This window comes from Cetorhinus maximus, chromosome 5 (assembly GCF_964194155.1).
Source record: "Cetorhinus maximus chromosome 5, sCetMax3.hap1.1, whole genome shotgun sequence".
Taxonomy (NCBI): Eukaryota; Metazoa; Chordata; class Chondrichthyes; order Lamniformes; family Cetorhinidae; genus Cetorhinus; species Cetorhinus maximus.
This window is the reverse complement of record NC_135883.1, coordinates 31374179-31391218: the sequence shown is the minus strand read 5'-3', so window position 1 is coordinate 31391218 and position 17040 is coordinate 31374179. Positions and strand designations below refer to the sequence as shown.

The following is a 17040-nucleotide window of genomic DNA, read 5'->3' as shown; positions in this document are numbered from 1 at the left end:
CCACCCACCACCCCCTCAGCTCCCCACATTTACTATTGAAAATAAGTATTGTAATGGGGTTGGCCGTCTGCAGCATCTCCAAAAACACTGAAGAAGCATTGCCATTTACACTGTTTCTCTGAGGCTCTACAGTGAGGAAATGGGGACAGCCCGGCAGCATGTAGATAAGAAATAGGAGGAGGAGGAGCAAGATTCTTGGGGGACTCTGTACAAAACAGTGCAGGACAGGATAAAAAGCCAGTTCTGGAGATAATCTTGCTCCAAATGCATAGAAAGTGAATCCGAACCAGGGCAGAGAAACTCTGCTGCATCACAAAAAGAGGTGCTGGCGGAAGGAAAGTGTTGGGGTTAACACTGTTTAAGGTTGTAGACCTATTGAGAAAGGTGAAGAGGGATATAGCATCAGTGATGGAGAGAAATAGAGAATGTGAAAATATTAAGTTATTTTCTTTTCAATTTTGAGTTCAGACTTACTTAGCCAGTCCGTCAAAATAATTTGAAGCAAAATAGAATCTAGAATCACTTGACCTATAGAATGAGATTATGGAACTGTTTTCTCTTCTGTGTATTCTGATCAGTTGTTGATCTTCTGAAATACAGACCAGACCAGTAATTGTTTCCAGCTCTATCTTAGACTGTCATCACTAGGTATGCATATTAACTTCTTCTGTATCAACCAATAGAATCTGATCAAAAGATTAGCAAAATTAAATTCTTCTTAATTCATTAGCATATCTAATATGTTTAAAATAAAGTTTGTCTTGGAATGAAAATCTTTGTGGTAACATCCATATTGTAATGGAGAATATTTCCTTTGGTTTGAAAATGTGACCTGCTTTGATAGAACTTTAAGGATGAAATATATCTGCAAAGGAGCAGTAAAATGCATATTCCCCATGCCATTTGCTATTGAACGTAGACACAGTAATGAGGTTGGCTGTGCTGTGCCCCTTTAGCTTCACCAAAAACACCCTAATGACATTTTACGCCATTACTCTAAGGATCTTCCAAGGAGGATTAAGGAAAATCCACAGCACATGGATGGCAACTAGGAGGGGGCCAACCAAAAATTCTTAAAAGTAAGAGTGTGTGGTGGGAGGAGAAACAAATGCAGGAGATTCTATGACGGCATAGCAAGTAGATGATGCCAGGGCAGAGAGACTCTTATGGGTGGCAAAGAGAGGTTTTGGTGAAATGGAAACGTTGGAGGGGAGCTGTGTGGTCGACAGTGTCAAAGGATGTTGACCGATTGAGAAGGATGAGGAGGGATATGGCAGTGCTAATGTGAAAATATGAAATGATTTTCTTTTATTTTCTTTTCAATTTTGAGTTTTCTCTCTTGTTTAGCCAATCTGTCAAACTAATTTGAAAAAATTAGAATCTGGAATCACTTAACAAATAGAATGAGAATATGGAATTGTTTACTTTTCAATGTACAGTCACTTTTATTCAGACCAGTTCCTGATCGTCTCAAACACAGACCAGTGATCGGTTCCAGCTCTGCCTTAGACTGTAGTTACTTGGTATATATTGTTAAAATTAATTTCTCATATATCAGCACATTGGGCAGAATTCAATTCGCTACCCTGCCACACACCCCCCCAAGCAATCCCACCCCCCCACCCCTCCCCACCCACAGTGGTGAGGGTGAGGGCCATTTGATAAGAGGGAGGGTGCGAAGTAGGGACATCGCTACCTCCCCCTGATTAAGTATGGGCCAGAAGGCTTGCGGGTGGGCCTCTCCCCATCCAGCCTGGAACCTTGGCAGCAGAGTCCCCACTGCCAATTAGGGATTTAATTCCTGGAGAGCGGGTCAGCCGGGTGCCACCAGCCTTGGTGAAGAAAGTCAGGCCCCCAGCTGCCCTTATTAAATTCCACCCATTGTATTCCATTAACAAATCAGTAAGATTCAATTCCAAACTAATCAACATATTTTGAATATGCACAGTAAAGTTTGCCTTGAAGCAAAAGTCTCTGTGCGAATATTCATAAAATGTGCAAGGGGAAACTGGTTTCTTTGGTTTGAAAATGTGACCCTGTTTTGATCAAACCTTTTGAAAGAAATTTCCGCAGAAATGAAGTGAAATCCACCTCTCCCAATTTACTTGAAAACAAATAGTGTAACGGGTCAGCTGCAGCATCACCAAAAACACAGAACAAGCATCGCAATGTCCATTTACACAGTTTCTCCAAGGCTCCACAGTGAGGAAACGGGGAAAGCCCAGCAACATGCAGATAAGAAATAGGAGGAGGACAAGCAAGATTCTTGGGGGACTCTTATAGATAACAGAGCAGGGCAAGATAAAAATCCAATGCAGGATTTAGCTAACTACATAGGAAACAGATCCGGACCACAAGAGAGGTGCTGGTGGAAGGGAAGTGTTAGAGCAGAATGATTAGGCCAACAGTACCAAGTGGACCTGTTGAGAGAGCACATAATATCATTAATAGGGGAAAAATAAAGTAGGTGAAAATCTTAAGTTTTTTCTTCTCAGATTTGAGTTCACTCTGATTCATACAACCTGTCAAACGCATTTGAACAAAAATAGAATCTAGAATCACTTGACCTGTAGAATGAAATGATGGAATTGTTTCCTTTTCAACGTACAGTTATTTTTATTCAGGTCAGTTATTGATCATCTCAAACACAGACCAGTGATCGGTTCCAGCTTTATTTCAGACTGTAGATATTTGGTATGTATAGTTAAAATTAACTCCTTATATTACGAATTATATTTAATTAATGATCAGCAAAATTAAATCTTTAATTAATCAACAGTTTGAAAGCTTATGAAAAAGTTTGTCCTGGCGCGAAAACTTGTGCATAAAGATCCGGACTCTGATGAGCAGGGAGACTGTTTCCATTGCCAGCTTTGAGAACTTTTGAATGAAATTTAACCAAAAAAGCAGCAAACCTTGCCCCCCAATCCCCACCCCCATCCCCACCCCCACCTAATCCCATTTCCGATTGAAAAGAAACACTATAATAGGGTCGGCTGTGTTGTAACACTGTAGCTTCACTTAAAACGCCACAGAAATATATTGTACTGATGGTTTATGCTGTTTCTCCGATGCTGTATGGTGGGAAATGGGGAAAGCTTCACAGGACTTGGATGAAAAATAGGCAGCCAAGCAAAAATCCATGGGGACTCCAGAGGTAACTGTGCAGAGTGGGAAGAGAAATTATTGCAGGAGATTCTCTGGCTATGGCTGCATAGGCAGTAGCTCCAGATTGGGGCAGAGAGACTCTCCTGGACCACAAAGAAAGGTGCTGGTGGAGGATGGTGCAGTCAACAGTGGCAAAGGCTGTAAGTCAAGAAGGATGAGGAGTGATGTAGCACCACCAGTTGGGGAAACAAATATAGAGGATCTGAAAGTATATTTTTTATTTTGAGCTTATAATTACTCAGGCAATCTGTCAAACTAATTTGAATAAAAATAAAATGTAGAATCACTTGACCTGTAGAATGAGATTATGGAATTGTTTCCTTTTCAATGTACAGGCACTTTTATTCAGATCAGTGGTCGGTTCCAGCTCTAACTTTGTCTGCAGTAGTTAAAATTAACTTCTTATATATCTACTAATGGTATTTTATTAAAAGCTTAGCAAATTTAAATTCTTCAGTAATTAACATATTTTGGGTGTTTCCAATAAAATTTGTCTTGGAAATTTGCACATCCAAATACTTCTTAAATGTTATGAGGGTTTCTGCCTCTACCACTCTTTCAGGCAGTGAGTTCCAGATTCCCACCACCCTCTGGGTGAAAAAATTCTTCCTCACATCCCCTCTAAACCTCCTGCCCCTTGCCCTAAATCTATGCCTCCTGGTTATTCATCCCTCCACCAAGGGGAAAAGCTCCTTCCTGTCTACCCTACATATGCCCCTCACAATTTTATACACCTCAATCATGTCCCCCCTCAACCTCCTCTGCTCCGGGGAAAATAACCCCAGTCTATCCAATCTCTCCTCATAACTAAAACTCTCCAGCCCAGGCAACATCCTGGTAAATCTCCTCTGCACTCTCTCTTGTGCAGTCACATCCTTCCTATAATTCCAGAACTGCACGCAATGCTCTAGCTTTGGCCTACCCAGCGTTTTATACAGTTCCAGCATAACCTCCCTGCTTTTGTATTCTATGCCTCGGCTAGTAAAGGCAAGAATCCCATATGCCTTCTTAACCACCTGTCCCGCTACCTTAAGGGACCGGAGGACATGTACACCAAGGTTCCTCTGATCCTCGGTACTTCCCAGGGTCCTACCATTCATCGTGTATTCCCATGCCTTGTTTGTCCTGCCCAAGTGCTTCACCTCACACTTATCCAGGTTAACTTGTATTTACCACTGATCAGCCCATCTGACCAGCCCATCTATATCCTCCTGTAAGCTAAGGCTATCCTCCTCACTATTTACCATCCCACCAATTTTCACGTCATCCGTGAACTTACTGATCAACCCTCCTACATTCAAGTCTAAATCGTTTATATATACCACTAACAGCAAGGGACCCAACACCGATCCCTGTGGAACCCCACTGGACACAGGCATCCAGTTTCAAAAACACCCCTCAACCATCACCCTCTGCTTCCTACAACTCAGCCAATTCTGGATCCAATTTGCCAAATTGCCTTGGATCCCATGGGCTTTTACCTTTGTCATCAGTCTCCCATGTGGGACCTTATCAAAAGCCTTGCTGAAGTCCAAGTAGACTACGTCAAATGTATTGCCCTCATCTATACACCTGGTCACCCCTTCGAAAAATTCAATCAAATTGGTCAGACATGACCTCCCCTTAACAAAACCATGCTGACTGTCCTTGATTAAACCCTACCTCTCCAAGTGTAGATTAATTCTGTCACTCAGAATTGCTTCTAATAGTTTCCCCATTACTGAGGTTAGACTGACTGGCCTGTAGTTCCCTGGTTTATCCCTTCCTCCCTTCTTGAATAACGATACCACATTGGCTGTCCTCCAAACCTCTGGCACCTCTCCTGTGGCCAGAGAGATATTGAAAATTATTGCCAGCGCCCCTGCTATCTCCTCCCTTGCCTCACTCAACAGCCTGGGATACACTTCATCCAGGCCTGGAGATTTATCTACTTTTAAACCTGCCAGACCACTTAGAACCTTCTTCCTTTCTATGTTTTATAATGCTTCCGAAAAGCAACATAGGATGTGTTGTTACATACAAGATGCTCTACAAATATGAGTTGTTGTTGTTATTTAGTGTGGCGTCACCTTGGTGGAACTCCTGTGGAACTTATGTTTTGTGACCTGCCGCTCACTGACTTACTCCTTGAAGTGAGGAGCAGTGTTGAAGAGTGTCACATACAGTGCTGGTGCTTGATCACGTAGTAATACCTTCAGGTCTAGTTATGTATTAAACATGCAGGGTGGGGTGTTACAGAGTGTAAAATAGATATCAGCCACCAAATAGTGTCTATAGATTTGCAAATATTGAATGATGCACTAGGTTTTACAATAGCAGGGCATCAAATAGCATCTGTAATTTTTAAAATTTACCCCAAAAAACACTCGCCCACTAAGTTTCTAGATTTGTGAGGGAGAAATTCTATTATACACATCCACAACATGATATACATACGAACATACAAACAAGGAGCAGGAGTAGGCCATTCAGTCCCTCAAGCCTGTTCCATCATTTAATAAGATCATCGCTGAATCTGCATCCCACCTACCTCCAATAAGCTATCAACCCCTTGTTTACCAAGCAATCTGTTCACCTCTCCCTTAAAAATATTCAAAGTCACTGCTTCCAGCACCTTTTCAGGAACGGAGTTTTAAAGACTCACGACCCTCTGAGTAAAAAAATTTCGCCTCATCTCCATTTTAAATTGAATTTAAATTAAATTAATTTAATCAAATTTAAGCAGTGACCCCTAGTTCTAGATTTTTCCACAAGAGGTAACATCCTCTCCACATCCACCCTGTCAAGACCCCTCAGGATTTTATATGTTTCAATCAAGTTGCCTCTTACTCTTCTAAACTCCAGTGGATACAAGCCTAGTCTGTCCAACCTTTCCTCATAAGACAACCCACCCATTCCAGGTATTAATCGAGTAAACCTTCTCTGAACTGCTTCCTTTTACATCCTTCCTAAAATAAGGTGACCAATACTGTACACAATGGTCTCACTTGTGCCCTATACAACTGAAGCATAAGCTTCCTACTTTTGTATTCAATTCCCCTTGCAATAAATGATAACATTCTATTAGCTTTCCTAATTACTTGCTGTACTTGCTTACTAGCCTTTTGTGATTCATGCACATCAGAGCTCTGCAATCTGTCACCATTTAAATAATAAGCCTCTTTTATTCTTCCTGCCAAAATGGACAATTTCACATTTTCCCACATTATACTCCATTTGCCAGATTTGCCCACCCACTTAACCTATCTATATCTGTTTGTAGCCTCCTTAAGTCCTCTTCACAACTTACTTTCTTACCTATCTTTGTGTCATCAGCAAATTTGGCAACCATCCCATCCATCCAAGTCACCTATATAAATTGCAAACAGTTGAGGTCCCAGCACTGATCTCTGTGGCACATCACTCATTATATCTTGCCAATCTGAAAAAGACCCACTTATGCCTATTCTTTGCTTCCTGTTAGCCAGCCAATCTTCTGTCCATGCCAATATGTTACCCCCCTATAGCATGAGCTTTTATTTTCTGCAATAAATTTTGATGTGGCACTTTATCAAATGCCTTCTGGAAATCTAAGTACAGTACATCCAACGGTTCCCCTTTATCCACAGCACATGTTACTTCCTCAAAGAACTATCTTCATTGGGCCATATTTTCTTGTGTATAGCATTGCATTTAACTGTATCTGCCATTGGTAAGACTTGTTCATGCAGATTTCGTTTTTGATTTTTTTTTTTGCATGATAAGTTGCTTAAAATGTGAGTTCACAGTCATTGTGAGAGAAACTGGGAATCTGGGGCCCAAGTGACCTGACAGCCAGCAACTGTGTTTCTCCTTAACCAAACAGATTGAAGTATGGTGAAATTAACAGTGCAAGAACTGAGAAGGAGGGTAACTTAATGTGGGTGAATTCAATGTCAAATCAGGTACAGAAAGTGAAATTACGAGAGAAAAATAATGAGTGCAAAAAGACAGAGTAAAAATGAGACAAAATAAATGTTAGAACAGATTTAAATTTGACATTTTTAACATCTCCAGTGTGGGGTCTTAGGAACAGGAATAGGCCATTTAGCCCCTCAAACTTGTTCTGCCATTCAGTAAGCTTATGGCTGATCTGTGATCTTAACTCGACATACCTACCTTTGCCCTATATCCTTTATTACATTTGATTAACAAAAATCCATCCATATCAGTATTAAAATTAATTAGATTATGCCTCGACCAGTGCAAATAATTTTTCTCTATATCTCCTATGTGTTTCTCTCAATACCTTAACAGTTTTGATCAAATAATCCCTCAAACTACTAAATTCCAGGAAATGCAACCCAATTTATGTAATCTCTCCTCATAATTTAATCCTTGGAGCCCAGGTATCATTCAAGTAAATCTACAATGCGTTCCCTCCAAGGCCTATACATCTTTCCTAAATTGTGATGCCCAGATGAATAAGGATGAATATCTGAAGGAATGAGACTCCACACTTGTAATAATTCATTTCCTGAGATTGATTAACATTTGTCATGTCATTAAAAGTTATACTTGACTAGCTCTCTATATTGAGTTTAGTTCCGATCCATTGCACAAATAGAGTAATCTGAACTATGCAGTGCATTTTAATGCTGAGGCGGACAGCAAGATACCATTTTCATGAAGTTCTGAGCAGTCCTACTCAGGTGGCAACTTTTGGAATTTGGCATTTAACCACATATCTGATCCAACCTTGAAGATACACTACCATTTATGCATTTTAAAAAGCGTGATGTTAGCCTCACTCTTATTTTGACAACAAAACCTGGGCCAATTTTTACTGAGGGAATACACTGCTCTTTGTGTTTGAGGCCTCAAGATTCCCTTAAGCATGTTAGGATTGTGAAGTATCTTAAAGTAGCATAGTACTGTTGCAATGAGGTAGTCTTTATTATTTAATTTTGGAAGAGCTCAGCATTTTTTAAAGTGTGTAGTTCTGCATAATACTATCCTGCCACCATTAATGTTTGTGTTAAATTGTTAAATAATCAATCAACATGGAAGTTAAATATTCGTTTGTTGTGGACTTGAATGCTGTTGTCACTATTTAATGATTGGGCAAAAGAGATTGTGTGGTGATTCACTCACTTTTCATTTTGTCTTTTGTAAATAGGCCTATCTATTCAATTAGCTGTAGTAAATTCTATTCAACGTTTACAATAAATGCATTTGACTCGGGGCTGAGACAGGAAGTTCAGAGAACGTGTAAGCAATGATGGCAAAAATGGAAAAAAAGCGGAAAAAGTCAGTGGCCACATAATTTGAGCACACATAAAGCAGCAAAAGCATGGGCAGAAGAAATAGAAGCCTGGGCACAATGCAAGGAAAAGGATGGGAAAGCAAATCGAGAAAAGGCATTGCCCCTGTGGATTCACACAGTATGTTACATATCTGTGGGCAAATATTAATATCACTATGATATTTTAATAACCATCCAGAGTGGATTAGGGAGCCTGCAGTATGTATTGTACCTGAACTCTTCATTTGATGAACTAGTTAGAGGGTGGGGTGATTGTGGATATGAACTAGCCTCAAATGCCCCGCAAAAAAAGGATGTAGAGTGGTTCTGTAAACATGCCTGCTGAACACAAATGTTCACTGATTTCTTGTTTAGAGGTAGTGTGCAAAACAATGTTGTATCATTGTCTTGACATGACAAGATCCTTCAGTATCTGAATGGAAAGCATGTATTAACTGTGTTTTGATAACCTTTATTCCCAGGTGAGACAGCAATGAGACCTTTCCGTTGTTCAGGTAAAGAACAGCCTGTTCCATCTGATTCCTACCAAAAGCCTGTCTATAGACATAGAAGGATAATTCGATCTTTATATTCATTTGGAATTCGTGGGGATTTCTCTTCAGACCGCAATGCATTGCTGGGCCCTGTCAATGGTAATGTTCTATCACTGTCTGCAGATTCATATCCGTATATAACCTTTAAATTAATGAATATGCCTGTACAAAATAAATGTTCTTGTGGAAAAAGTTAAGAAGGCAGCATTTTTCCATCTCTTTTTAAAAATTTGTTCATGGGATGTGGGTGTCACTGGCTAGGCCAGCATTTATTGCCCTATCCCTAATTGCCCTTGTTCAGAGGGCATTTAAGAGTCAACCACATTGCTGTGGGTCTGGAGTCACATGCAGGCCAGAAAATTTCCTTCCCTAAAGGACATTAGTGAACCAGATGGGGGTTTTATAACAATCAACATGGTTTCATGGCTATCATTAGATTTTTAATTCTAGATGTTTATTGAATTCAAATTCCATCATCTGCTGTTGTGGGATTCAAATCCAGGTCCTCAGAGCATTTCCCTGAGTCTCTGGATTACTAGTCCAGTGACAATACCACTACGCCATTGCCTCCCCCATGTTACACAACGTGGAAATGGAACACCAATCTAACTCAATAAATTGTAATAAATATCCTTATTGCTCTTTCTACATGGTGCTTTGTGAAATAGAAACAAATGAAGAAATAGGTATTGTGACTTATTCAGTATGTGTGAGCCACCAAAATATTGGTGGGAAAGGTGAAAGAACTTGTCATAATTTTTTTAAAGCTGAATATTGACCTAATATTTAGTTATTAGGGGAGACTACACATATTTTAGTCCATTTCTTTTGATTTTTCTCCCTCTCTTGATTTAGATTTTGTGACCAGTGTGCCAATGGCAGACACTAACTCTAACTCTGTCACCAATGCAGAATCTGACCCAGCCTCTGGGAGATGTGTAAAAATAACCCAGAACATGAATTGTGCTCCAGTGCACTAAAACTATAACTCAACATCTGCATTGACACTTAATACTAAAGTTGCATTTACTCTGATAATATGTTTGAAATCCATGTTTTGTCTCCATTAGGATGCTTTCATTCCTGTTTTGGCCCAGTTACTGCAGCTACATAGCTGATATAGACGTGTTAAACCAGAATAAATGCTTCGTCAAGTAGTTGACTTACCGAGGTTAATACTGGCATTAAAAAATGAAAGGGGAAGAAATCAGAATAAAAGTGGAGGGAATATATATATATATATATATATATGTTTAGGAACATAAAAACAGGAGTAGGCCAATAAGGTACTCAAGCAAGTTCTGCCATTCAATTGGATAAACTCCATCTACCCACCTTGGCTCCATAGCCCTTAACATCCTTACCTAACAAAAACCTATCAAGCTTAGTTTTGAAATTTTCAATTGACCTAGCCTCAACAGCTTTTGAAGGAGGGAGTTCCAGATCTCCACCACCCTTTCTGTGAACAAGTGCTGTCCAATTTCACCCCTGGTTGGCCTGGCTCTAATTTTAAGGGTTTTTCCCCCTTGTCCTGGGCAATCTCACCAGATGAAAGATCTTACCTCTATATCACTTATCAAATCCATTAATGATCTTAAACATCTCAGGTAGATTATCCTTTAATGCTCTATATTTAAGGGAATACGTGCCTAGTCCATGTATCCTGCGCTCATAATTTAATGCTTTTAGACCTGGTATCATTTTGAGTGACATCCCCTCCAAGGTTAATATATCCTTCCTGAGGTGTGGTGCCCTGACCTGACTGCAGTAAAATTTGAGGGTGTGTTTTAGGGCAGTGGTGGCGGTGTAGATACTGCAGTAAAGACAACTTGATTCATTGCAAAGCAGCTTTTGACTGATGAATAATATATGCAAAGGTGAATCTGCAATGGCAACTTGAAGGCAGGGGGAGGGAAGTGCAGCAAGAAATGGGAGAAAAATTGGCCATCAGTGGTGGGAGGGGGTAAAAAAAAATTACAAATGGAAGCCCACAGGCCAGCAAGATTTAATATTCACTGTTGCTTTAGCCTCCCATAACATCTGAAAACTCCTAGTTCTCAACAGTAATTTTAAGATGCAGGTTGCAATTTGTAGGCTTATTTGATATACTTATATTCAAATCAGCCCTTTAAGAAAACACTGGTAAACTGAGGTAAGTGTTTTGATGGGTCTCATCAATATAGATCCTCTACATAGATCCTGAATGTAATTCACATTTTTCATACTCCAGTTTATTTGCCCAACCTTGACGATAAAGTGGCCTGCATGTGACTCCAGGCCCACAGCAATGTGGTTGACTATCAAATGCTTCTCTGAACAAGAGCAATTAGGGATGGGCAATAAATGCTGTTCTAGCCGGCAATGTCCAAATCCAATGAATAATTTTTTAGAAAAAGAATGTCCTGCAGCTCCTCAGTGACATATTTGACCCTGGCATCAGGGAGACAACATACCATCCTGGTGTCATGTCTGCAGCCACGTCTATCTGTTCCCCTTGGAATTCCCCTATCACTATTGCTCTCCTGCTCTTTTTTCTCAACCCCCCTCCGTGCAGCTGAGCAACTTGCGGTGCCACAGACATGGCTCTCGCTGCATTCCCCTGAGAAACCATCTCCGCCAGCAGTATCCAAAACAGTACATCTGTTAGAAAGGGAGATGGACACAGGGGACTACCTGCACTACCTGCCTAGTGCTTTTACTCTGTCTGGAGGTCAGCCACTTCCTTTCTGCCTGTACACTTTTTAGCTGCTGTGTGCCCACCTCACTGTATATGCTGTCCACGAAGATCTCAGCCCTGCAGATGCTCCACAGTGACTCCAGCCGCTGCTCCAGATCCGAAACATGGATTTCAAGTAGCTGCAGCTGGAGATACTTCCTGCACATGTCATCACCATGGTCCCTGGAAGTGTCCCTGACTTCCCACATTACATAGGAGGAGCATTCCACATGACCGAGCGGCCCTTCCATGACTTATCGTTGAATTACTCCCTTTGCTTTTACTTCCTGTAGTTTAGAGAATATTAAGGACAGTAGAAATACTCACCAAGCCCTATTTACCAAGACTGCTGCTCTTCTTTCTGAGGAAAGGTAGAAAATGAAAGGATCACTTCTTTCCCTCTTCAGCAAACTCCCTCAACTCACCAAACCCTAACTGAAGCACTGAAATGCAGCCAAAGCAGCACTCCAGTGCAGACAAAAGCAGCGCTGTAGATGGTTTGCTTTTTTGCTGTCTGAATCTAGCTTCTGAAAACCTGTTTAAGCCAGTTAACTAATTAACTAGATGCAAACGGAGCCTGAATGTGCGCTGTTTTAAAGCTGGACTAAAATTCACCTTCTCTGAACCAAACAGCAACTTTTAGTTAATTGTTTATTTAAAGAAAGACTAGACTCTAGATAGAAATTAACTCTTAAATTAAGTAAACCCTTAAAACTCCCTCATTCATCAAAGTCCAGCTGAAGCATTCAAATGCAGCCCAAAGCAACACTCCAGTGCAGACAAAAGCAGCACTGTAGACTTGCTTTTTATGCTGTCTGAATCCAGCTTTTTGAGGGCACTAGTTCCTTTCAATGCGATGTACCTTATCCTTTAGTATGTAATTGCTATTCAATAACAAAAGGTGTTGTGGTATAAGAAAAGCTTATTTGGTCATAAAGCATGTTTCCACCACATGCCATGTGCACTTTGTCCAGTATAATGTACTGCACTCAACCTGAACGCCACCTAAGGAATACAATCCACCATGGTTAAGCTTCTCCTTTCTCATGTCACTGCAATCACTCCACAGTTCTTGGTGATTTTACTCTGTTGTGGCCAATATTAAGTATGACTGATTTTAAATATTTAATCACATAATATTATATGTTGAATGGAATCATGGACTCTGGCCACAATATAAAGTTTCTCATGGCTGCATAGTAAACTTTGCAAGCTTTCTGCAGTTATACAGCTACAGCAGAATTCCAAGTTGTGTTATGCTCATATAAAAGGTAGCATATGTTTGTGGATTTATACATTCATGAGATGTTTGTGTCACTGGCAAGGCTAGCATTTATTGTCCATCCCTAAATGTCCTTGAGAAAGTGGTGGTGAGCTGCCAATTCATGTGATGTGGATACTCCACACCGTGCTGTTCGCTAGGAGTTCTAGAATTGTAACCTAACAATGAAGAAATATCTGCAGTTTGGTGGTGCCACCAAGCTACTATTGGTGATGGACATTAATCTCCCCTACCCAGAGTATATCCTGTGTCCTTGTTATCCTCAGTGCTTCTTCCAAGTGGTGTTCAACATGGAGGAATATTGATTCATCAATTGAGGGAGAGCAGGATGTTTCCTTGCCCATGTTTGATCTGACACCATGAGACTTCATGGAGACCAGAGTCATTATTGAGGACTCCCAGGAACATGCCCTTCCAACTATATACAACTGTGCTGCACCCTCTGGTGAGCCTTTTCTGCTGGTAGAACAGGACATACCCAGGGACGTGATGGTGGAATCTGGGAGTATGATTATGTTATGCCATTGCCTGGTTAGTCTATGGAACAGTTCCCTCAATTTGTTAATGAGGAGGACTTTGCAGAGTTGACTAGACTGGGTGTGTCTTTGTCAAGTCTGGTGCCTAGACTGATGTTAGGTGGTTTGTTCAGTATTTGTCTTATTCAATGCTTCAGCAGCAGTTTGATAAAAACAAAGGCAGTTAAGAGTCAACTATATTGCTGTGGATCTGGAGTTACTTACATGTCAAGCAAGGTCAACAGAATTTCTTTCCTAAAGGACATTAGGGAACTGGAATGGTTTTTGCTCCATTCTGGTTGTTTCATGATCACCATTACAGTTACTAGCTTTTTATTCCAGGTGTATTTAATTAACTAATCTTAAATTCCTAGCTGTCATAGTTGCATTTAAACTTGTGCACTCCAGATCATTAGTCCAAACCTTTGGATTACTAATCCAGTGAGATAATCACTGTGCCACCATACTCTCAATTGACTTTCTATATAATTGCGAGTAAAACTAATACTTAAGTTGCTGAATATGAAGTGTAAACAATGTTATCTTATTATATTTCTCTGAATTTTCCATAACAGATCCAATCCAAAGTACCAGCCAAAGTGCGGGTGATATGCAACAGCCTGTTTCTCAGATTCCTCAAACTGTAAGCAGCCTATTATTAATGTAGATAGATATATCTTTACTGTTGTTAACTACTGTCCTAAAAATAATGTTGCTTGGTTGGTGATATTGATAAACAATTAGTCCTCTGTTAGTTGGTCCAGTTATTTAACCACAATGAACTTAGTTTGTGTTTGTGTACAGACTTTTTCACAGAGGAGATCCTTTCAGGGATGAGTACATTTAATTTTACTGGGACAAAATTCTGAAGCTTGAGAAAATTAAATAGAAAATGTTCTCACCTTCATTTCTGACTTTCTCATGACCATGCCCATCTTTGACATTGAATGCATTTAAGTAAAAAGTGCATATCCATGCTTCTTGCACAAAATACCTTGGAGCTTTTCTTCTTGTCATTTCTCCAACCTCTCACTTCAAATCTTCATGAAACTGTTGTAAGTGGTGGCTGAATTGGTATTATTGATAGAGTTGATCAGCAGACAATTCTTAGGTGGAAACTATTAGTTTATTTACAAATGTACTCAGCAGCAACTAAACATGTGCTTTCACGTCAAACTCTATTTCTACACTACTGACTACTAACTACTAACTACAGAGGTAGCCCATGCTGCTTTCCATTTGAGTATTAAAGATCATGTGATCTTCCTTAACAAGCATTCTTCTTAAAGGTATTTTACACATTAGATAGAACCATAATTACCACATCCCCACCCCCCCCTCCCCTTTACTCGGATATACATTTTATATTTACAAGTACAATTTTCTCAAGATAATAAAACACTTACACTGGTAAGTAATTTACAGATTCAGTCTTTCTGGTGGTTTTCTTATGCGTATAGAGTGTCCCAGCTCTACAACTTCAGATGTTTTGTCAAGAACACACTTTTCCAGAGTTGCCTGAACATCAGGTGCTTCAGTGGGCACCTGCAGTTCTGTATCCTCAACTCTTACAGGAACATCAGACATGTCTGTACTGGAACAAAAACAGAATTACCTGGAAAAACTCAGCAGGATTGGATTGAGTTCTCTCAACAGGAAATACTGCCTCGGTTGTGAACACTGGTGGAATGAATTCTTGGTAATTTGTTTCTCCTTTCCTTAGATGATCCACATGTCTCTCACAATAACATAAACAGAATAAAAATTCTGCCCAAATATTTATATTTGTTTTTAATTAATTGTGGAAACCTCCTCCCGCCCTTGGATGAGGTTTCCTAAAAACATCAAAAGGCTGATTCGCCCGCCCACCTACCGTAAGTTTGGACGGGCAGCGAACAATAGCTCTTAATTAGAGGGTTAATGGCCTCAATAGGCCTCTTAATTGTCGGCGGGCGTGCTGCCGACTCTCACGCACACCTGCCGGCCGAAATATCGCACGAGTGCGCGATAACGTCAGGACGCTTGCCCGACGTCATCGCGTGCTATTTTACGCCTCATCGGGTCAGGGAGGCGCCCGCCCGCAGGACGTATAATCCTGCCCCAGGTTTCTTTAATTGAACTGAAATCCCCCAGCTGCCATGGTGGAACTTAAACTCATATCTTCCAGGTCATTAGTATAGACTATGGATTGTAAAGGCAGCTACGTAACAACCACTGTGTCCTTCCCACACATTAAGGGTGATCATGTGTAAGAGCTCTTTCAAATAAGCGGACACCTCTGGTTAATTTTTTGTCAACATTTTCCCCAGTTCGTTTTCTAGACTTTTCTTTCTATTGTCCAATTTTTCCCAGTTCTGTATGAAGTCTCTTTAAGTTCATGAATAATTCATTGTCATTTAATTTACCTTTTTTAGATTCATTTTAAAAAATTTTTGACTGCTCTGTCCTTCTCTCTCTCTCCTCTTCCCTCCCATTTTTGCCACTAGTTCCAATAACGCAGCTGCTTATCTCCAAACCAGCTTTAACATCCAATGGTGAGGCTTCAATGCTTTCTTTTCTTCCGCCCTGTAAGCAGTAACTGCCATCCTCTGGCCTTTCGACATATTCTAAACATTAACCCTTCCTTTTATCCTATCACCTCAACCACTACACTGCTCCACCTCCACCTTCCCCACCCTGGTGAACCTTTTCTATTCTAGCCTTCTACCTGTACAATCCCACTAATTATTTCCCACTTTCCTGCTCTTCTGTATTTTTGATTCCCTGTGTGCTGCCTGAAATATATATTTTTTAAATGATTACCCTAGTATATTGCAACAAGAATATTTGGCACAATTAAATCTTTTGCCTATGAGTATATAATGTGGGAGGGCAGAATGATTTCCCATGATCACCAGCCTTCCCCTCCCCATTATAAACCATCTCAGACCACTTACAGGAGTGACTGACTCCACTAAACCTGAGAACATCTTTGGCACACAAAAACTTGAAATGGACATTCCACCATATCAGTGTTAATTCATGTTAATAATTATAAAAGCTCTGAACATTTTTATTTGTATAATGCATGTGGACAAATAAATTCAATTTTTGCTGTTTTTGCAGGTTGTAATTAAAAGGGAAGCCATCAGCAGTCCTGCAAAGCCTGGCTTATACAATACTGTTTCAAGTCACATATGTAGCCTGATTAATGATCCAACAGCAGAGAATGTGAGTACTAGCAAATAGACTTACAGATTGATATTGTGCCTTAAATAAAGTTGATCTAAGTGAATGTGTACTGATTGCAAGCTTAAGGAATGTATTCATTATTTGTGTATTCATGAAACCCAAACATTATAACATGAAAATTATTCCCTTTTGGTTATGAATTTTGTTTTATTATGAAAACTGGTTTATGCATAATTAAATTAAATGAAATTAACAAATGAAATGAATGCCTGAAAGTGTGGTGGAAGAAGATTCAATTATAACTTTCAAAATGAAATTGGATAAATAGTTGAAAGGGAAAATTTTGCAGGGCTATGGGGAAAAAGCAGGGA

At 40.0% G+C, this 17040-nt stretch overlaps 1 protein-coding gene across 1 annotated transcript in view; it reads left to right on the top strand.

The window, feature by feature from the left end:
- Positions 1–1663: 1663 nt before the first annotated feature.
- The window catches only part of LOC144680443 (uncharacterized), an 80177-nt gene continuing 64800 nt past the window's right edge, over positions 1664–17040 (top strand). The window contains exons 1-3 of the mRNA XM_078541407.1: positions 1664–2698; positions 8919–9084; positions 14074–14141. Coding sequence (XP_078397533.1) covers positions 8925–9084; positions 14074–14141 — 228 coding nt within the window. The 5' untranslated portion in view covers positions 1664–2698; positions 8919–8924. The remainder of the gene's footprint in view (positions 2699–8918; positions 9085–14073; positions 14142–17040) is intronic.